Source organism: Xiphophorus maculatus, chromosome 4 (assembly GCF_002775205.1).
Source record: "Xiphophorus maculatus strain JP 163 A chromosome 4, X_maculatus-5.0-male, whole genome shotgun sequence".
Taxonomy (NCBI): Eukaryota; Metazoa; Chordata; class Actinopteri; order Cyprinodontiformes; family Poeciliidae; genus Xiphophorus; species Xiphophorus maculatus.
In genome coordinates this window covers 13215859-13238863 of record NC_036446.1, presented here as the reverse complement: position 1 = coordinate 13238863, position 23005 = coordinate 13215859, and the positions used below count along the sequence as shown (strand labels likewise).

Genomic DNA, 23005 nt, shown 5'->3' with positions numbered 1-23005 from the left:
TATAAATTTCCTGAAATAAACGTGGGGGTTTCAGTAAAATTCAAATTTATTGAACATGTGGGTCTGTATGTGTGTGTTTGAATTTAATTGTGGAGGGTTTTTAAAGCTGTGTGTACGCTCTGATTTGGTGAATAAGGACTTGTTGTCATTTAAAGTTTACACGGTGGATGTCCTGGCCTTAGTCCTGCTGCGTGTCGGCCCCCCACAGGTATGTTACTGTCTGACCCGGGACAACAGACCTTAATCCTCGTGTTTAAACAGACCGTCTATATGTGGCATTTCTGCTCAAACACTGAAAAACACACACCGTTACCCGGAAGTAACCGAATAAAGCTGCAAATGTAGAAGTTATGTGAAGAATCAAGACTTTAAAATGTCAGTCCATTAAAACATTTATTTATCTTTGTCTAGGTTTTATTCGTTGATCTCAGTGAATACCAGTTATGATAACAAATGGACTGTTTTACTGTCATAATTGTTATTATTAAAATGTTAAAGCAATCAGCTGCTGTTTCCTCAGATTCCTGGTGACATCTGTTGGTCAGACTCTGCAACACCGAACCTGACCGAATATTGAAACGTAAGGAGTGGGAATATGTCATAACAATCTAAGATAAACAAATTAGGGTTTTTTATTTTATTTTTAATCAGTTTTTAAAACACTGATTACTGAGTGCATGGTTTCTGCCGTGTTGGATTTGAATGTTCAGCTGTGAAGACGCTAGGTGACAGCAAAACCTAAATTTGTAATAGCGCTGAAGGAAAGTTTGGGTTCAACCTAAATAAAATATTGATAAAATGTAAATGTATTAAAGTTTCATACATTTTGTCACGTTAGGATCACAAATGTCAGTGCATTTTATTACAATTTTGTATGATTTATTACTATTTTATATGATTTCCCGAGAAATATTTTCTTTTACAATATCTATCTGTCTGTCCAGAAAAACGAGTAAATCTCCTCCCTCGCCGTACGCCGTCATGTCTGACCAGGTTGTGCGCCGGCTGTTGGTAATGAAGCCGCCCAAAGTTTGCTGACGTAATTTCCGTTGCGCGAATCTACAAATTTGGCGCCGCAGCTTCGCAATCAGACACAGGAGCGTCCAGCAGGGAGATAATTACAGAAATGGCCCTCGGTACTGATGTGTTGTGGCAGATTGTAGCGGTATATTTTTAAGTTTTTTGTGGGCGGCGTTTTTATGTTGATCTGCTGGAGATGCGGCCCGGGTCGTGTTTGTTCTGGCGTCGTTAGCTGACTCCACCGAGGAAACTCTTCACTTCACAGCCCGATCAGCTTCAGCTTGTTGGACTGCATACTGATCGATACAAAGCTAACATTGATCAAAGCTAATATTTATCCTCAGTCACAATGAACAGGAACAAGATGAAGAAAACCAGGGTGAGTCACAATTTTAGTAACTAAAAAAACAGCTGGGTGTGAAGTTTATTAATAATCTAAAACTTTCCTAGTGTTATAATTTATGTGCTTTGACTGTTTAAACAAGAAAAACACCTTTGTATGTTTTGAGTTGGTCACAAGGTTGTCATGCAGCGCTGCAACTGGGCAACAACAAATTCCTGCCCGTTTTTTCTGATTGGTTTTTCTCTTCATCATTCTGACTCTGATTGGTTTTTCTCTTCATCATTCTGACTCTGATTGGTTTTTCTCTTCATCATTCTGACTCTGATTGGTTTTCTCAGGTGACTGCTGGGTTAGTCGGAGGGCAGCGGAACATCTCTTCATTCTTTTGCTCCAAAGACCAAAAGGTAAGTCCTGGATACGGTTTTTTTTTTAACTATTTGATTACAAACCAGTTTGTTTGTTTTTTATTTGGACGGTTGCTCCAGCTCTGTCAGGTGCATGTGGTGATTATTAAGATTCAAGCCTTGCCTCTGCAGACCTGGACTTTGACTCGGCCATTCTAACATAAACCACTCCTTTGTTGATCTAACTTTATGGTTGTCATTGATGTCCCGCTGAAAGGTGAACCTTTGAGTTTGCTTTTTCAGACTAACTCGTTCTCTTCTCTGAAGAAATGCTTATTGCTGGTAGCGTTTCATTTGTGCAATTATTTACAAATAGTTCAGTTTTGGACTTAGAATAAAATAGAGTTAAGCTTTATTGTCATTGCACATAAAGCAACGAAATGCAGTTTGCATCCATCCATCCAGAAGTGCTAAGCAAGAAAAAATAAATATATATATATATATATTACAAATGTACATTTAAGTTTTTTATAAACAGGAGTGGATTATCTATAAACTAGACCTAAAAAGATCTTTGCTCTCTGCTGCATGGCTTGTAGAAAATGTAAACATAATTTCTGATATCTAAAAGCCAGATTTGTTTAGTCCTCTGGTCAGCAGGTTTTCCAACCTGAGCGTTGAATCTCTGCAGCTCCTCCAGAGTTACCGTGGGCGTTCTGGTTGCGTTTCTGATTAATGTTCTCACCTGGCCTGTCAGGTTAGGTGGATTTTGAAATGTTGCAGTAATAAATGAATTGATGGCATGGTAAATTAAAACAAGCTCGATAATTTATATTTTAATGATTTTCAGTTTTTCTCTTTTCTGTCTTTCCACCAAAAACTGGACGACCAAAGGCGTCAGTTTGGTGCTTCGATCTCAGCTGGTTTATGTTGTTTTTATTTATTTATTTTGGATATTTAAAATGTCTTCCAGTTCCAGATTTAAATGTTCATTAGAGCTTCAAGTTTATTGATCTCTGAGATTGTGGTCTTCCATTTTTATACCATTATAATTATGTTACTTGAAAATGGCGTTAAAACAACAATTTCATTGTTTACTACAATAACTTCAGGGGACAATTTATCATCTAGTAAAATTTATCATGACAAGTCTAGTTGTCATTGTCTTTGGGATTCGGTTTGTTCTTTAATTACATCCCACAAGCGCGAGGCCTTGAAAGAAGATGTTTAATTTAAGTGAGATTAGATTACGCTCATTAACTCTACGTAATTACAGGATGATTTTTAAAGACGGTTAGTTGAATTGGGTTCTATGTAGTGGATTTAAAGAAAAAGTAGCAGAATTCAGTTGTGTGCCACACATGTCAGATTAGATTTTTTAATAACTGTTTTTAATGTTCAGTAGTTTGGGTGGCATGAATACTTGTGGAAGCAACAGTATTGTCTTCTCTGTGTTCAAATGAAGTTTCTCCAACCTTATTGTCTGTTTTTTAGGTTTTGTCATCAACCAGCAAAGCTGAGCCTCAGATTAAAGAAATTAAATTCAGACTAAGCACTCCTCCTCCGAGGCGGAGCGTCTTCGGTGACCTTGAAAACCTCCTTGCCTCGTCCCCAGACCTCCTCCTGTCTGTCCCAGAGACACCCAGCAGTCAGATCAGACCTTCCTGCTCTTCTCCCTCCAGACGGGCCGGTCAGCCGCACTCCGACCCAAAACTTTGCCAGCGGTCGCCCATCTGTCGCAGCCCCAGCACCAAAAGTATCAGAGTGGGGAAAATAATGACTGAGGACGGAGAAGTAAATAAGAGTGTAAACAGATTATCTAGCCCGTCGAAGCGACTCTTCAGCCCCAATGAAGAGTTGCACAACGCAAAGAAAGCAAGAACTTCGCCACCGAAAGCTTTGATTGGCTCCACAGAGACGCCTCTTCTCACTGCCGGCCAAACAGACCTCTCTCTGGGAGGAGACAGGAAACGCCAGCAGCAGCAGCAACAAGAAACGACAGATTCATGTTTTACTGTGATAACAGAAGTGCAAAGTTCCCTGGAGAAGGACACCTGCACTGCTGCTGCTCCTTTACCTAAACAAAGTACTCAAGAGTTGGAGGTGGTCCCAAAAGAAAGGACGGCTATACGTGAAACACATGGAGATGGGAACAAGAAGATGCACTGTGATCAGGAGCAAGGCGGAGTCGGTAAGCAAATCTCAACATTTCCATGGCAAACAAGCTGGTCAGCAGATTTAATGGCTATTTAAATAAGATAAGATAAGATTTATTTGTCATTGTCATCAACAGATTACAACGAGATTGAGATTTGCTCGACTCGAGTTAAAATGCAGGTTATGTGTATATACATAATATACAATATACATATACATACATACATAAAAAAAGATAAAGAAATAAATAGTATGGGACCTATTATGCAAAATTCACATATTTATGTCTCCATTTGGGTCACCACTGCTTCTAAAAGCATCACACATAGGCCTGTCAGGATAAACGATAAATCGATTAATCGTACGATAAATTAAAACTATCGACGTCATTTCAATTATCGGCATTATCGTCTCTTCCGGCCTTTTTCTCTTTCTGTTGATGACACTGAATGAAAAAAGGCTCAACTCCGGTGCTCTCCACTGACTCCTCCCTTCCTAATTTCCTTAGTGTAAAGCCCAGCGCACACGACACGATCTTAGAGCTGTCGGCCGATTGTCGGCCCATTTTTAAAACCTGACAGACCAAACATTAGCCGACACAAATCCTAGGTATAACGGTTTGATCGGGTTCGTTCCTGCCGTGTGGTGTCCAACAATGGGCACAAAATAATGGCTACAAGTTCAGTTAACTAATTTTAAAACCAGGTATTAATCAATGCTTTACTACAATCTACCTGCAATGCATGTGGCTAGTGTCAGCGTAAAGTCCTGACCGAATGAAAATCATTATAACCTATTTACGTCACGTTAACGAAGAACAGCTGAAAAGTTACCGGGTTTATCAACTGCGGTAGCAATTTCGCTCCAACTCCTCCTCTTGTCATTTCTATATTCTTTGCATGTTGAATAAACATTAATGTTGTTTCCACATATCATCTCCAATGTCCGCTGGACTTCGGGTTGCGCCGTTTCAGCTGTTCGGGATTCCCCGACGTAATTTCCCCTCAGAAAACACAGAGGAGAATCCGCGCTTTCTGATTGGCTACCTGTCACATTCAACAGGTGTAGTTGAAGCTCCCAGTCGGGAAAAATCCTGATTTAGATCAGAGCGGCAACGACGATCTACCATAACACACCACACAATCTTAGAAAGACCAAGGTTCTAAGATTGTTGTAAAGGGAAAATTAGGGGCAAAAATAGTGTAGTGTGAACTATTGCATCAGGTAGTCGATGTGCCCATCTTCTCTATTTAAATCTAATTATTACTGAAGGGCAACATAATATACAGACTTCATAATCTGCATTCTTTTGGTTGAATGCAGTATTTATTTCCACTTTGGCTTTATGTTGTTTAGTTTTTATCATGTACATTTTTTGTTAATGGAGACTGAGAATCCATTTTGTTTTTGGTTGTTTTGTTTATTTTGTTTATCAGCTCCAGTGTTAAATATTCTTTTGAAAATAAAGTGCATCTATCTTTGGCAGGAAATCACATGCATTATTACGTCATTTCTATTAAATCAGTGTAAAAAGGTCTTCAGACAATATTATCGTTTATCGCAATAATTTTTTGAGACAATTAATCGCTCAGCAAAATTTGCTATCGTGACAGGCCTAATCCCACATGTTTAAAGAAACCACCCAGATGGTTTTTGGTAATAAGTTGATACTTTTTGGTGTCTGGAAAATGAGCCGGTACAGAAATCTCCCAAATATTAAGTCAGAATCAGCCGGCACTGGTGCCGTTACCTAGCAACTCCAGTGAAGTCCAGCCGGTCACCAGCAACCCGACCTTAGCTCCTGCATGGTTGGCCAGCTGGTTTCCCTGCTGTACAATGGCTGCTGGAAGAGACAAGTGTTTTGTTGTTGTTTTACCATCCAGAAACCACTTGCTGCATTCTTGTCTTTTGTGCAGGAGTCTCCACTTCTGCTTTTCGAAGCTGTATGGTCGTATAAATGCGCATCTGCTTGCAGCCATTTTAATGTGCGAGTGTAAACGTTGAGTTGGGGGCCAACAGCTGTTTATTTGGATCTAAAAGACCCTAAAACATCTCATTCTGAAAGGAGCAGACTAAAACCTCATTATCTAAATTAATGATTTCTTCCCAAAAAACATAATTAATATGCATCCTAACTTATTCAAAGAAACATAATAAGTCACCTTTAAAAGGGGCTAAAATGTGTTAAAGATGTAACTCTAAAATATTTCCTTAAAATCACAGCAGAGTAGACCTGAAGAAAATATTCTAATATATTAATGTTAAACATAATTTTCTGTAACTCTTAGCTGTTACAGGAATGTTTTCTAACGTTGCTTTTTCTCTAATTATCATCAAGCAGCTGAATCTGGACCAGCGTCAACTGGTCCCAGTGAGGACGGCTTTGAGGAGAGCTGGTTTACTGACCAAATGGATGAGGACGAAGCTACGGAGAATAAGTCCAAAAAGCTTCTGTAAGAGTCATTTTTTTTGACTAAAAGTCATCTTAATAAAAATATACATGAAAGTAATGTTTTCTGGTTTTACAGTAAGGTACCGGATCATGTGATCCTTTCTGAGGGACCAAATAACCGATATCTGGTTTTGGACATCGAGGAGAAACCGGGACACAAATCACTGACCATCTCATGCTGCAGGTCTCTGCTTCCAACCGAGACCTGCCTGCTCAAAGACGGATGGTAAAACTCTCTGTCCATATACACTGTATTTATCCTGTTACTTTCCTTGTAGTCATTTTTACATTTTCTATGGAACCAGTAATGTTTTGTTGTTGTTGTTTTTTCATAAACAGCATGAATGATGCTCAAGCTGGATGCTTAATTTTTGGTTTTCTTGTTTGGGTGGAACTGAAGTAGGGAAGGCAATCAAGGGCGATATTCCCAACAGACAGTTTACCTGATTCATACGGAGTTTCTGACTCCCGCTGCCTCCTAAACTCTGAGCCGTTCAGAGGGAGGATGAGGAAGGAGCGCTGTTCTGGAGACACTGTGGTGCGCCTTCAAAATAAAAGCACGCGAGTGGAAGATTTCAATATTCTTTGCAGCTGCGGTGAAATTATTGGGTGGGATGAATGTGCCTGTCTCCAATATTGGGGGGGGGGGGGGGGGGGGTGAGAGACGCGACCCAGTTCCTACAGCTATGTTGACAATAAATCAATAACAACATATATCGCAATAGACACATCAATATCAATCTGATAGAATATTCACTGAACCCTGACCCTGAACCGCACAGCATTCTGGGAGATGTAGGCTGAGGAAAGACTAGCTGTTCAACTAGCAAAGCTCGGTCGGTGGAATCAACTCACATACTGCACTCTTTGGTTACCTAGCAACTCATTCATTCTCTGGTTACCTAGCAACAACCTGCTGAGTAACTGCCGCAGAAGCAGTTTAAAGTTTCACCACTGTGCCTCATAAGTGCTTAAAAATAATGATGTTTAAAAAACAGTGAAGAGTGAAAACTGTGGATAAAACAGAAAAGGTCACGCCGCCAGTTTTGGTTATATTTCAGATATTTAAAACAGAAAAACTAATCAATAATTATCAATATTGACCCATGGTAGTAGTCAATAATGAGGCCCGTGGTAGTGAGCCATAATATCAGAAACTTCACCTGATTTTTAGCCTTTTTGCAGTTCAGAGAAATGTGACGTCACTATCAGTTCCCACAAGCCTGAACCGGAAGTGATCTGCGCGACCGACTTCTTAGAAGACAAGCGTAGCAAAGCATAGATGAACCATGGCTTCGAGACCAATTAAAAGAAATTTATATTTACACTTTTTAGCCAGTGTGCAAGAGAAATATACATCAACAAAATCACTGCTGTCAGGTTGATAGATAGATAGATAGATAGATAGATAGATAGATAGATAGATAATGGAAATATGTCAGAAGAAGTGGACAAGCTGCCTCAGATCTCATACTACGGTATGTTTAACTACTTGGAGAACATGAAGAGTGCGTACAACACAGAGGAACTTTGCGTCCAGAAATCTATGGAGAGGCATACAATCAATGTTTAAAGGGATTTATAAAGAACGTACAAACTGTAGTAACACATGTAGGCTACATAGCTTAGCTTGCAGATAAAAGCTACATTAGCTTAGCTACTGTTGCTAGTTCAGAAGTAAGTACTACAGTAAATATCACTGACATTTATCTTAATATGACTAAGTGTAATATCGAGTAATAGTTGTAAGGTAATTTTATTTATATAGCACATTTTCAGCAACAAGGCTGTTCAAAGTGCTTTGCATGAATTAGAAGGCAATACCAACAAAACAAAAAGATAAAAGTATAAAACTACATATTTGTTCCCCATGTTTAATAAGAATAAGTAGTCCATAATTTACAGGGTTTTCCTCAGCCTGGCGGGCCACCAGGCTTTACTTGTGCCCCCACCAAGCTTAGTATTGTTGATTTATCTTAGTTTTTATTATTATTGCCTTTTTTAAGACTTTAGTTGGTGTTGGGTATTCATCTTCCAGTCTTCCAAAAATGAATAATTATCAAGTAATATTTTCAAAGTAACTTTAAACATTTTTTAACTCAAAAACATGGCGGCCAGCTGGATGAATGACGGCCCTAGCGTCCTGAGCATCAGGCTCAGCAGGTTTTCTGGGGGAAACTTTGATCTATAAACTAGTTGTGGTTTTTCTGGATTCTTGTTCTGTCGGTTCTCCATGTTCGATTCTTGTTCTGGGTTGTTTTTACTTTCTAAGTTTGTTCTATATTTATGAACTAACAGGAGTTTTTCTGGGTCTTTCACTGATATTAAAAGTATAAAGCTAAATGTTGGTCTAAAGTAATAAGTATTCCACAGTTTATAAAAGTAGCTAAATATACTTATGTTCTTATACTATTTATAAATTAGGAATGAGGCGAGAGCTGGTTCTAAGCTTGTGGCTTGGTTATTGTTGTCATAGCAACTGCCTACTAAGATGGCTGTCAGTTACAACCTTCCCAAGGTGTGACGTCATGAGAACTAAATATATCATAATTCTTTTTTTGCCTCTTGGTTCCTGTGTTTTGTCATATTTCTATTCATTCGTGCGTTGTGCATCAGCCTCAAAGTGTCGCATCTTTTCGTCTCTCTGCAGGGAGTTGACCCCCGTCTGCCGCGGTGATGTGGTTCATCTGGAGGGCCGCTCTGAAGGCGGGGCCTGGTTGGTCGACAGGGAGCGGGGTTTCCTGGTTCTCCAGCCCGACAGTCTGATCTCAGGGACCAGCATCTCCAACTCCATCCGCTGCATGAGGCGAGCAGTGCTGGGAGAAATGTTCAAGGTGAAAGTTATGCTCTTACTTTAACTTACAGGTCATACCTTTAATCGGTGTTTGATGGAAACATGATGCATTTCTCTTGATTTTGATGCAGAGATTTGACGGTGGCTCTAAGCAGATGCTTAATGGCACCATGGTGCACGAAGTCTTCCAGAGAGCAGCTTCAGCCAAAGATTTCTCTCTGCAGAAACTTTCCCAGCTGGCCGACGAAGCGCTGCGAAATCACCGTTACCTTGGAGACATGTAGGGCGTCTTATCACACTGTAACATCCTGCAGACTATTTACCTTTAAAGAAATTTAAAACTACAATCAGAATGAGTCAAGAACTCTCAGATATTTGAATATAACAAATTTTTAATGGGAATAACATTGAACTCAACTTTAGTTTTTAAATTTCTGCTGCAGTTTTAATGCACAGGGTTACATTTTTAAATTGATTGGATTGATTTTTACTACATTTACTTATAAACACACATTAGAACTTATCAGTTATCAATGTTTAATTAGATCTTTTAACTATTATGTAACTGGTCCATGTAAGAATAGATAGTGGTTATAATAAATGACGTCTAGGGCTGAAGGGATTAATCGGATTAATCATGACAAATCGATTAATTAACTGAAATACAGACTATAAAAAAGGTTATTTGTGAAAGAAAGAGCAGCAATTAAGCCAAAACTGTACAAAAAGTATATTCAGATTTCAGATGACTTTATTTTTGTAAGCTAACATTACAAAACAGAAAACAAAACGAGATTCTACATTACAAACCGATAATTTTCCAAAAACGAGCTGAATATACATTTCGTATTTGTGAATATGTTCTAACCAAAGCTCCTCCAGAGGCAATTTTAGCTTCAGCTGGTTCAAATTACTGTAAAAATGTATTGAGAAACTTTTACTGTCCAGTTATTACTCACTGCTACTACACTATATTGATAAATCAAGCAGAAAGGATCAAGCTTCTCACACGTTGATGTTGGAGATCCTTTTTACCTGCAGATGCATCCTCTGCTACAAATGATCGAACGTTCACTCAAAGAAAGCTGTTATTGGAGTTTAGAAATAAAAAGTTTATTTTCTTATTTAAAAAGGGATTTAATTGTTTATTTGCATATTTTAACATATTTCCAATGTATAAAAATGACTTAAATTCGAAATAAAAATATCTGACAATTTTTAGAAATCTGATCAATGGCCAGAATAATCTATAGATTAATCGATTGTTAAAAATAATCACTAGTTGCGGCCCTAATGATGCCACTCTTGTTCTTCATGTGTTCTCTTTGTGTTCACAGGTTTGCTTTAGGAGTAAGTCAGGAGGAGATGCAGCAGGAGCTGCATGATTACCTCCCATCACTGGAGCATTGGGCAAATGAATACCTCTGTTCTTCTACACCAAAACCAATCGGCTCTAAAAGGTAAGAACCTCGATTAAAAACACTCCAATTATCAGAATGTGCTGAATGTTTGTCCGTCTGCTTGGTCGCAGCAGGTGCCAGGCCCAGCCTGATGTTTTCACGCTAACAGAGCTGGCGGACATAGAAGAGAACGTCTGGTCCCCCAGATTCGGCCTCAAGGGGAAAATAGACGTGACGGCGAAGGTCCGAATCCAAAGGTCGCGAAACGGCAGCAACAGAGTCTGTGAGGAAAAGACCGTCCCACTGGAGCTGAAGACTGGCAGGGAGTCGAACTCCATCGAGCATCGCAGTCAGGTCGGAGCAGCTTCCCGGGCTTTCCCAGGTTGTTTGGAAGAATAATCATCCATGTAAATGTGGTTCTGTTTGTGTTCAGGTGATCTTATATACCCTGATGAGCATGGAGAGGTACGGCCCTGAAATCGGCCTTCTGCTTTACCTGAAGACGGGAAACATGCACCCAGTGGCAGCCGGCCACATGGACCATCGAGGTACGGCGAGCCCAAAAGAACCTCAGCAGGTTTCAGATGTTTTCACACAGCAGCTCTGGAGTTTATCTGGGAAACCAGAACGGAAACAGTAACGGATCGGGCTTTTTGTGACGGAACAAATCTGTGCCACTAGTTGCTCTTCTCTTTGTTCGTCTCTGGCTTTGGGAAAGGTTTGTTTTCTGACTGAAGATGATTTTATTTCAAACTAACTTACAGCCAGAACTGGGCAAAAAAAGTTGTTTTTATCAATAAATCAAATATTTGGTCTTTGAAGATTCAGTTTTTGGAAAATCTTAATGTTTTTTCACCAATGCAGGGATTGGTCTGTCCATGGCAGCCATCTTGTTTTACAACTGCTTATTTGGACTTTGTATTCAGGTTAACTCTATTACACAGTATTACTACCAGCCTAAGTATTTTATTTATTTTTTTTAAAAATGAAGTCATAATGTTACAAGAATAAAGTCGTATGACCATAAAGTAGAAATAATGAGAATAACGTTTTAATATTACCAGAGTAAAATCGTAATCTGGAGACAGGGAAGTAGTAATTTCATGAGAACTGTAACATGAAAAATAAAAAAATTAATTATCCAAAATCTTTCTCAATAAGATTACTTTTTTCTGTTAATTTTAAGATGATGCTCTGGTAACTTTGCATCTTTATTCTCCTAATATTATTAATGTATTCTAATAGTCAAACAAAACTTGTAAAAGCCTGGCCCTAATAATCTGTCATACAACTCGCAGAAGGGATGTTTGGGATGAGAGCAAATGTTTGAAAATATTTCCTATAGGGAAATAAAGCGAGTAAAAAACAGACTAAAATTAGGAGTCTGGTATGAAAATAAAATCTGTGATTTTATTTTTAAGGTGTATACCCTTGAACATTCTCACATTTTGTCCTTTTACAACCTCAAACTTTAAAGTAGTTTTATTGAGATTTTAGATAAAAACAAAGCAGTTCAGGGTTGTAAAATGTAAAACATGGCGGGGTCACACTCATTACTGTGGGAAGGTTGTAAAGCCTAAATATGGGGCCATGTTAAAACTGTTAAAAGTGCGATACAGTGATGCATTGTGGGTTTTTTGCAGAGCTGCTGAAGCTGAGGAACTCACTGGTTCATCACATTAACCACTTTGTAGAGAAAGGAGCCGATCGGAGTCGCCTGTCCAGACTTCCTGACATCCTGACCAGCAGGCAGACCTGCCAGTACTGCCCTCAGAAACTAAACTGTGCTTTATACGAGCGGTAAACCCTCTTTAAATCTCATGCAGACTTAAAAGCCAACCACGGGAAGGGTCAATGCCTGTCTTCTGTCTCATTGTCTTCGATCCAGGGTGGTGGACTCCACCTCTGCAGATGTGGGTGAGGACGCCGTGCAAGCCTTTCTGCAGCAGGAGACGAGTCACCTGACCCGTCCACATCTGGACTACTTCGCTCACTGGCTGCTGCTCTGCAGCTTGGAGGCGTCCACCATGGAGGCCAAGAATGGCCGAAAGCGTGTCTGGCTGCAGTCGGTCCTGGAGAGGTAGCAATCTGTGGCTTTCATCCTTTTTCTGAGTTGTCATTTTTTTTATTGTTTAAAAATAAATAAAAACTTCTAACATTTGGATCTGTAGAGCTTCTAGAATCAGCCCAAACGCTTAAAAAAAACCAAACAACGGTGCAGTTCCCATCGAATGTGACTTTCAAATCAAGAGGTTTTTGAAATGGCTCATTTTCCAGACACCAAAAAACATGAACTTATTGGTTAATAAAATGTCTGGTTGGAAATAAGTTGATGTATTTTGGTGTCTGGAAAATTAGCCTTTTCAAAAACCTCCTGATTTATAAGTCACATTCGATGGGAACTGCAGCGTTACCTAGCAACCCCAGCTGAGTCTGGTCCCGTTACCTAGCAACCCAATCCAGAATGTTAGGTCAGCTGGTTTTACCGCTGTCTTTGCTGTACAATGGCTGCTGGAAAAGACAAGAGTTTTGTTGTTGACTTACCATCCAGAAACCACTTGCTGCTTTCTTATTAATTGTGCAGGAGGCTCCACTTAACATTAGCTGTAAAGCAACAACTTAGATCAGAGCTGAAAGAAATTGATAATTTTAACCTAATTTCTTGTAGGATTTCATCTGTTCTAATATTTTCTCATCAGTACACTTCAGATTTTTTTCTTAATCTTATCATATCCTCTCATAAGCTGAATTTTCAGCTCTTTGGTTTCGACTTTAATGTGTTTTCAGTGAGAAGAGCGGCAGCTGTGTGGGGAACCTGCAGCTCAGCGACTCGGTGACCGCTCAGTCTGAAGGCGTCTTCGTCCACCGTTTCCTGCGCAGCGCGGCCGACTCGCAGCAGGCCGCCAACCACTGTGGCCTGACCAGCGGAGATCGCGTCGTTGTCAGCGACCAAGAGGGTCGTCTCATCGGCTTGGCAACAGGATACCTGAAAGGAGTCAACGCGACGTCGGTCAGCTGCACTCTGGACAGGTGGGCTCTACGTTCACAACTCATCCGGTTGGACTCAGCAGAAGGCTTTCACCTGATTTCTTCTGTTTAACAGGGACCTGTCAAAGTTCAGCGGCGTTTTGTTTCGACTGGACAGCGATGAAGGAGTGGTGGGCCTCAGCACTCACCTCAGCAATCTGTCCAGGCTAATGGAAAACTCTGGCGACAGGTGGGATCAGGGAAACATGAGTAGAGCATCTTCAAATATCATCTTAAAGTTTGACTTAAATCCCTCTCTGTGCAGCGAGCGTCTCAGGGAGCTGGTTGTTGACCTTCGACCTCCAGAGTTTATCACCAACCTCAGCTCTGTTCTACCCAGAGAGGCCAAGGACACAGTGGCCAACATCCTCAAAGGTGCTCAAGATCTGAAATCAGCCTGTTTAAGTTGTTCCTTATGTTCAGGTTAGCCTCATAGATCAGTGGTGTTTATAGAATAGAATATACTTTATTGGTCCCCAAGGTGAAGATGTAGACTTATTCTACTCTTCTAGCTTTGAAATTAAAATTTAAATTGTTATTAATTAGCAGGAAATAGAATTATACACAAATAATTATGTTTTAAATAATATTACCACTGTATTCAAAGCAAAGTGGTACCAAATTATCAATAAGACAAGATATAAGTGTTTCATATGAGTCGATATTGATAATTATTTGTTCGTTTTATTGTTTTAAATATCTGAAATGCTTCCAAACTGGCAGCATGACCTTTCCTGTTTTATCCAGTTGTAACTCCATGTCATTGTTTTTTATATTTCAACAGTAGCCAAACCTTAGTGGCAGTTACTATACATGTTGTTGCTAGGCAACCAAAGAATGACTGAGTTGCTAGGTAACCAGAGAGCGAGTTAGGCGATTCCACCAAACTTGTTTAACTGGCCATGAGAAGTTGAGCAACTAAAGTCTTTCCTCTGCCTACATCCCCCAGAATGCTTTGCGGTGGTGGATCTGAGTATTAAATATTCTATCAGACATGTTATTCAATGAAACTATCGTTACTTACATTGTTATTGGTTTGTTGACTGGCCTTATGAGATTTTTATTTCATCCGGAGCCCAAAGGTGTTCTTCGCTCTTGAACTGTTTCACATTTTGTCACATTACACTGACTGCAATGGGTTTTGGGTTTTGTTGGGATTTTAAATCATATCAACGAAGCACATTGATGTGAGGTGAAAGTAAAATGCTATGTGGTTTTCAAAAGTCTCTGCAAATAAAAATCCAATGTGAGACCCACTTGTATTGAACAGGATGCATTAGACATTTAGATATTACATACATCCCTGGTTTAATGTAGGCTCCCACATCATCTTTCACTTGTTTTGATCTGTTAATACAGTTTTTCTCAAACTGTGGTTCCGGACCTCTGGTGGGCGCCCCCTAGTGGTACTTCACTGCATGTAAACATCTGTTTATTTGCTGTGATGCTAGGTCAAAGTGCGACGCTACAGCTTACCAAAGGATTGTGTTTAAAAATAATAGTGGATAAATGGCTTATGACAGGGTCTAAAAGAAAAGGAAAAACTAAAGATAAAGGGGGAAAGTTTCTAAGGGTGAGTTGCAAAACTTTTGTCTTGAACTTTATAGCGAAACATAGCATGCCACAAGCATGCAGATCTATGTTTGCGGCGGTGCTAAGTGCAAAATGATGGTGATAAAGTGTTGAGCAGCGCTGCGCCCCACTGTGACTAACTGCATCTTAACACCTAAAATAAAATTATTTATGTTGGACTATCTACTGACTGAAAGAAAATGTTTCTTTTTGCCAAAGCAACTCAAGTCTATTTTTCTTTTATTACACTTCTAAATTACAAATAGCCCTAAAATGATACTAATGCACACAACCTCTGTAAATAACTCAAAACACCCCGAGTTGACTTGTTCATGGTTTTATTTTGGCCAATCACATTTACAAAACTAGCACAACCTACACATTAGGAGGAACAAAGACTGAGCCAAGAGGCTAATATTTTAATTTCAGGTTGTGTAAGATGTGTTACCACGGGAGCAATTTCAATTAGTTTGTCCGTGAGAGAAACAATGTTTTAATGTTTATCTGTCTGTGTAGGTCTAAACAAACCCCAGAAACAGGCCATGAAGAAGGTTTTGCTGTCCAAAGACTTTACCCTCATAGTTGGGATGCCTGGAACCGGCAAGACAACAACCATCTGCACACTGGTAGACCTCAAACAAATCCAAACCTTCACTCCGTTTCCCTTTTCCTTCCCCTCTGACTCCCTCCGTCATCATCACTTCTCCGCCATCAGGTGCGTATCCTGCACGCCTGTGGGTTCAGTGTGTTGCTGACCAGCTACACCCACTCTGCTGTGGACAACATCCTGCTGAAGCTCAAGCGCTTCCGGGTCGGCTTTCTGCGTCTGGGTCAGGGGCAGAAGGTCCATCCGGAGATCCTGCCGTTCACAGAGGAGAGCGTGAGGAGGAAGGACGTTCACACGCTCACAGAGCTGCAGCAGCTTTACTGCAAAGAAGTGAAGAAGAGTTTGTTTTTTTTTATTTGTATTTGTTGCTAGAAATTAATTTATCACATGAGAAATTAAAATGAACTCAATAATTTCCATTTGCATGATTAGTCGTTCTTCTCTTCCTACCAATAACTGGATGACAAAAGTCTTCAGTCTGGTGCTTTAGACCTTTTTTGAAGGACAATTTTGTTTACAAAAACCTCATGATTAATTTGATTGTTTTTGTTTATTTATTTTGGATATTTAAAATGTCTTGCAGTCCCAGTGTTAGATGTTCATGAGAATTTAAGTTGATTCATCTTTGAGAATGTATTATTATGGCATTAAATTATCTGAAAATGATCTCAAAACAACATTCTTCTTCTTTATTGCAATAATTTTTGTGACAATTTAATAGTCAGCAAAATTTGTTATCATTTGTTTTTATTTTCCTGAATTAATAATCTTGTCACGTTTCGTTCCAGCTGGTCGTAGCGACCACATGCATGGGCATCAAGCATCCGATCTTCACACGCCGGCGGTTTGACTTCTGCGTCGTAGACGAGGCGTCGCAGATCAGCCAGCCGATCTGTCTGGGTCCGCTTTTCTACGCCAAGCGGTTCGTCCTGGTTGGAGATCATCAGCAGCTGCCGCCGATTGTTCAGAACCAGGAAGCAAGGTGGAGAATATTTCATTACTAATGCGGCGCAAAAAAAGACTTACAAACTCTGTCAGGTCTTGAAAAATGTGATGCTGTCAAATGTGCTATTATTATTATTATTATTATTATTATTATTATTATTTTCCTCTTAAGGTCTTTTGGGATGGATGAAAGTCTGTTTAAGCGACTTGAGCTCCACAGTGAAGCGGTGGTGCAGCTGAACGTACAGTACCGGATGAACAGGTAAACGGCGCTGAGAGAAAACTGGATGCTTCTGCAGTAAAGATTATGTGGGTTGTTGTAAAATCAAAGGAAATAATTACAGGATTTTAATGTTTCTTTACAAAGAAAAACTGGGAAAAACTTGCACCGCTTTGCTCTGAGAACATTTAGTTCAAAATTCATATTCAAATATTCTTTGTTGATCCCAAAGAGAAATTAAATGTCGTAGATGGTGATCGCTGTTTGCAGGACAGATCTCCTGTAGCAGTCTGTATTACAGCAAATTTTAAGAAGCCTCTGACTGAAGACACTCAATCTGTTTGTAAGCTAAATTAAAAGAGACTGGTGATGTTTCTGAAAAAGAATAGGAGCATTTTTAAACATTTAATCTGATCTTTTCAAAACTCAAAAAGCTTCCTCGCTTTGTCGCCTCTGGAAAAAAATGTCAACTTTACTATGAATATGGAAATAATTTGCCCAGAGTAAGTTTTTACATGGCCCACTAGACTTTAGGATATAGAAAAAGAGCTGTCCAGATAACATTTATCTGCTTAAATATTACTTCATCAATCAAATCAAAGCAGTTTTTTTCTGTATGCAGCCAAATTACATCAGTGTGAATGCAGAGACAGCTATTTATTAATATTTTAACAGTTTAACGGGTAGTTTTATCAACACATTCTGCCACAACCGACCCTTTAAAAACATACGTGATCTTCAAAATGCAAGCGAGTTTAGAGTGTCCTTAAAAATTCAAAAATTATTAGATTTAATAAACATGAAGTGATTTAGATTTAAATGTCCAGCAATCTTCTCTAGCTTGCTTTAAGATTATTATTATTATTATTATTTTTACAAAAGTTGTTATTCTTTTATGTAGCATCTATAAAACAGTGTTTTATTTTACCCTTCTGTTTTTAAATCTAGTCAGATCATGTCTCTGAGTAACTCGCTGATGTACGACGGCCGGCTGGAGTGTGGATCTGAACGGACGGCCTCGGCTCTGCTCACGCTGCCCTCGCTGGCGTCCGTCCAATCGGAGGTCGCGTCCCGCTCCGAGACTCGTCCCCAGCTGGACCTGTCCTGGCTGCAGGCCGCGCTGCTGCCCTCCAACCCCGTCTGCTTCCTCGACTGCTCAGCGGTTTGTAAAATGCTGCAGCTGTTTCTATATGTCCAAGGATAAAGCCGCTGAGGCTGTTAGAGTATTTATTAAAAATATGTTAATGATTCATTAAACAAGGTATTTTGACTTGCAGGACACATTTACGGTGGATTATGTGTAAAAGTTTTGGTTCCTGCAGGTTCCTGCTTTGGAGTCGGTGGAACAGGGAGGAGTTAGTAATCGCACCGAAGCTGCTCTCATACACATGATGCTTTCTCTCCTCATAAAGGTTCGTTTGCTTCTAAATTAATCATTTATAAGGGCAAAAATAAGTTTAATGCACTCTTAATGCAATAAGCAATGATAATCCCTTGATAAATTAATATGAACTTGATAAGGGAAATTTTGTTTACAGTCCTCATAATGCATTTTACTTATGACTTTGGTTGTGTGTGGTTTTTTTTTATTTTCTGTTTTATTTATTGTTTTTTAAATTTTGGATATTGAAATATTTTCCAGTATTTTTTACAAAATTTAATGTTATTGGTCTTTCAGAGAGTGAATTTGGATTATTATGTCATTATAAAAACAACAATACTATTGTTTATCGCAGTAATTATTGGGACTATTTATCATCCAGGAAATTTTTTTTATTATGACGAGCTTAATAAATTATTATATTGTTTTGTATTTCTGCTCTAAAACTTCGTCTGTTTTCTCTGCATGCCAGGCTGGGTGTAAACCCGGTGATATTGGAGTTATCGCCCCCTACAGGCAGCAGCTGAAGTGCATCTCTGCTCTGCTGCAGTCCTCTGCTTTCTCCGGGGTGGAGGTCAACACGGTGGACCGGTACCAGGGACGGGACAAGAGTCTGATTGTTCTATCGTTTGTCAGAAGCACCGCAGAGGAAGGAAACGTAGGCGTTTTCTCCTCCCAGCTTCTGTGTTTCTCTCCTTATAGCGATCCTGTCCTCATTTTGTCCCGTTTATTTGCTCAGTTAGGGGAGCTGCTGAAGGACTGGAGGCGTCTGAATGTGGCTGTAACCAGAGCGAAACACAAGCTGCTGATGGTGGGCTCTGCTGCAACGCTGCGGCGCTACCCACCAGTGGAGAAGCTGCTCCAACATCTACTGCAGCAGAACATGATATCCTTTCGTAATAATTTTCTAATTGTGGATACTAAACAAATAAGTTATTTGAACTTAGATTTTATTTTTTATTTTTAAATGATTGAATAATAGAAAACTAAAATTAATGAAAAATGTCTCTTAACTCATTTCACCCCACAGGTCACAAGTTGAGATTCAGTTTTTACTTTTTTTCTCTGATCTTCCCGCCAGCGCCCCCTGGCGGCCCCCACGTTTAAAAACGCTTGCAATGCAATAGTTGTTGGTAAATATTGCAAATTTCATGAATACAAACTTTGTGCGACAGAAATATTCAGCCTGTTGGTTGGAGTTGCACTTCAGCTGAAGTGATGGTTTCTAAAAGTCAAACAGAAGAAAAACAGGAGAGAGAGAAAAGGGTGGATTTATCACAGAAACTGCTTTCTCTTTGCAATAATTTACATTTACATTGCCATTACATTATTTTATAATATTTCAGCCTGGATTGTACACATTTTCATGAAAAATATGGATACCTTGATGGCTGTGGCCTCTTTCAGCAGAATAATGAGGCAAAGCATAATTACTTCAGGAATGGTTTGAGACGTGGTTAAATATGCGATCTCCAGTGTGAACTGCAAACGACCTGAAAGTGTCCCGCATGCGCAGTAGAGGGCGCAATAACACACATAGAGAGCGCTCTCAGTGTTTTGCCATCCGCCATAAAAAGTTGTAGAAGTAGTTCTCGGTGTTTGCGGAGGAAAACATGGATGCTAACGGTGTAGCATAGCTTATGATGTTGAAGTTGTTGTTCGACCGGAGGAGGCATATTAACAACTTGATCCTCATTATCATCCGCCATGGTTGCTGTTTTTCTTCCCGCTTGTGAGGACCACTTTTTTCAGTAACGAGTAATCTAACACGTTTCTAAAATCCTATTTAAAGTTTTCCAGACACTGGAACACACAAAAATAAACACAAATTACTAAAGTTTTTTTATACTGTTGTAACCATTAAAAAAAAAATCTCCCCTTCAGTTCAACCTTATAAGTGGAGACACATTGTTGATGTTACTATTATAAAATAACTTACAATTAAGAATTTGCAAAGATCAATCTAATTTTCACAGCGTTGTCAGCAGCTGCTGAAAGTAACTAAAAAAGTTACTTTTAATGTAACTTAGTTACTTTCCAAATCAAGTAGTCAGTAATCTAACTAAGTTACTTTTTCGAGGAGTAATCAGTAATCCGATTAAAGTTACTTTTTCAAAGTAACTATACCATCAATGGTTAAAATGGCGACGTTTGTCGAGTATCAGTGACGTTCGAATGAATTCGACCTGGCCGTTTAGATTCAGGTCACATTTGAAAAATCAATATATACGATCTGTGTTCAGACTGTCATGAATTCAGGTTGTATTAACGCAAAAAAAATAAAATTGGAATTGGGTCACTTCAGGCTGCAGGGTAAACGCAGCTTATGAAATTACGCCTGGTTAGTGTGTATGTTTCACATTCTCACTGCAGATTGTTCTTTCTTTTTAATCCACGTCTTCAGTTTTTCTCTTTAACAATTCCTTCACATTATCCAGCTCCCCTCAGCTGCTCACAAGGCATTACCCAGCATGCTCCTCTGAACCAGTGCGCTCTCAGGGAAGTAGCTGATGGCTGCAGAAAACAAAAAAACTTACCTGGATGTTCATCAGGACACATGGAAACGCTAACAGAAAATCACACTTTTTTTTTTTACCTCAAACTAAAGTACATCATAAAACCTCAGTTGCGTTGCATAAAAACATTAGTACAGTAATCTTTCTTTTTACTTTCTTTTTCTATAAATATAAAACTTTAAATTTTGATAGTCATTTTGTTCATTTAAATCCATTTAAGATCCAATTGAAGCATTTTGCTTCTAATGTGGAACATATACTAGAAGGACTGACAGTTTTACTGCTTCTACTGGAGATAAATGTGAATAATTACACTGTGATACTTAATTTTTAAACCATTAGTTTTATTAAATACCTCTTATTAATGCTCTAATGATCCTCCAGGTGTAACTATTGGTACTGCAACATCTATTTCATTCACAAGCTCGTTATTTAAAGGTGTCGTTTTATTTTTCCAAGTTCTGGTGAAGGATTTCTAGTTTCTGACAAAACATTCTGCAGCTCAGACCTGTGATAGTAAAATATGTTTTCATTTGTTGCAACAGTTTTTGTGTGTTTTACTTTTTTTTTTTTTAAGTTTTGTCTTGCAGCTTTTTGCCTTCTGTGGAATGTGAATAAATAATACTTTTTTTTAAAAAAAATATGCTGTTTTGTTCCTGTTGTATGTTAAATGTGTCGCACGTCAAAATGCTCTCGCTGGATTTTCATGTTCTCCTACAATAATCTCTTTCCTGATCCTGAATATTATAACCGTGACGTGTTGAGGCTTGTAAATCCTCCACAAGAAGTGAGACATTAAGTTTATTTACTCAGTTAAGGTTTTTTCTGGCCAAGTCATTTTATATTTAATAGGAAACTCCAGTTCTGCACTCCTGCAAAGTCCTGTTAAAGTTTAAAAGCAGGAAGAAAAATATTTCTTTTGCACAATCTCTTGAATGTTTTAGGCCGGTCAGTTTACTGAGCTCCAAACAAGAACAAACCTTTTTTCACACATAATCCTTAAAACATTTCTCAGTTCTTGTGGAATAATTGAAAATATTTCTTATGTTCAATCTCTTTTAAACTGGAGCCTTTTTTTGCACATTTCTAAGCTGCTCCAAAGTAAACAACTCTAATCAATCGTCCAGTTTCTAAATACTTAACAGAGGAGATTGTAGTAAATTTGACAACCTGATGCAGCTGAGCTCACTTTCAAAACTCCTTTATGAAAACTACGTACTGCTCTGTTATAACAAAGAATGTTTATATTTAATGTGAAGTCAAATCAGAAAAAGAAAAGGGGAGAAAAAAGACATGCGCTCACTGTGATCCACGACCTAACAAAGGGACGGACAAGGGAAAAAAGAGAAAACCAAACAGGACTGGAGTTTGGGGATTCTTGGATTCTTGACCAGAGATCCTGGTCGGCTTGTTGTTGTGAGATCGGACTGCCAGGTAACTCGCGTTCCTCCAGCTTTACCGGCCAATAAACGCCTTTTAACCGCAACGTCTGAACTGAAGCGGTGGATTGTGGTGGTGAAGTTTGGCGTTGATTGATTGATTTTTATGATCGAACTGATTGTTGTGTTGTTGAATAGTGGGTTTGGGTGTTAAGTTTAACTATTAATTAATTTAGCGTTAGATTAAGAAGAATAACAACTTGAAGCTATATTTATAAAATAAATATTTATGACTAATATTGAAAGGTAGATATTTGTATATTAAAATAAATGTAAATATTATGTAATTGTAAATATTAATATGAAATGTACTTTAAAGTTAGAGAACTTAAGTTTAGTTACTTGTTCATTTAACTTTAATTACTTTGTGGGTTTGATTCACTGTGGTTTGCTTAATATCAGTGAAGAAAAACAAGACAAGACTTGATCATTTTTTTGTTAATTTTTTTATTGTTTATTATTTTTCACATGTTAGGCTACATAAATGTATTGGGTCTGATCTTTGTGAAAGCAGGAAGAACAGATTTTCAGTTGCTCCACGCAATAAAAAGTCTTGTCTGGTCACACTAATGGCCTTTTTTCTTCCGGTCTTGTTTTGGTCGTTTTTTATCTTCTGTCTGCTTTTCCATAGATGGACAAACATTCATATTTAAAGAAAAAGGCCAACAGCAGCATAACCTTAAGATAAAAATATGGGTAATGCAATTTCTAAGCATGATTTTATATATATATATATATATATATATATATATATATATATATATATATATAATAAAGTTCAGGTTAAG

The 23005-nt window shown here is 38.7% G+C and overlaps 1 protein-coding gene across 3 annotated transcripts; it reads left to right on the top strand.

Moving 5' to 3' along the window:
- The first annotated feature begins 1055 nt into the window (after positions 1-1055).
- Positions 1056-22926, top strand: dna2 (DNA replication helicase/nuclease 2). Of its 3 annotated transcripts, none has more exons than XM_023332804.1 (24): positions 1056-1399; positions 1702-1767; positions 3202-3898; positions 6206-6317; positions 6393-6542; positions 8967-9150; positions 9242-9390; positions 10448-10570; positions 10642-10864; positions 10944-11058; positions 12154-12310; positions 12399-12590; positions 13298-13540; positions 13614-13727; positions 13803-13912; positions 15626-15735; positions 15825-16046; positions 16505-16698; positions 16834-16923; positions 17830-18043; positions 18204-18293; positions 18735-18920; positions 19002-19148; positions 20692-22926. In XM_023332804.1, the coding sequence occupies exons 1-24, from the start codon at positions 1370-1372 to the stop codon at positions 20743-20745; spliced, it is 3972 nt and encodes a 1323-aa protein (XP_023188572.1). In that variant the 5' UTR covers positions 1056-1369; the 3' UTR covers positions 20746-22926. The 3 variants fall into 3 exon arrangements, with proteins under 3 accessions (XP_023188572.1, XP_023188574.1, XP_023188571.1); XM_023332806.1 differs by having other exon boundaries at positions 6203-6317; positions 10645-10864; XM_023332803.1 differs by having other exon boundaries at positions 6203-6317.
- Positions 22927-23005: the final 79 nt, after the last annotated feature.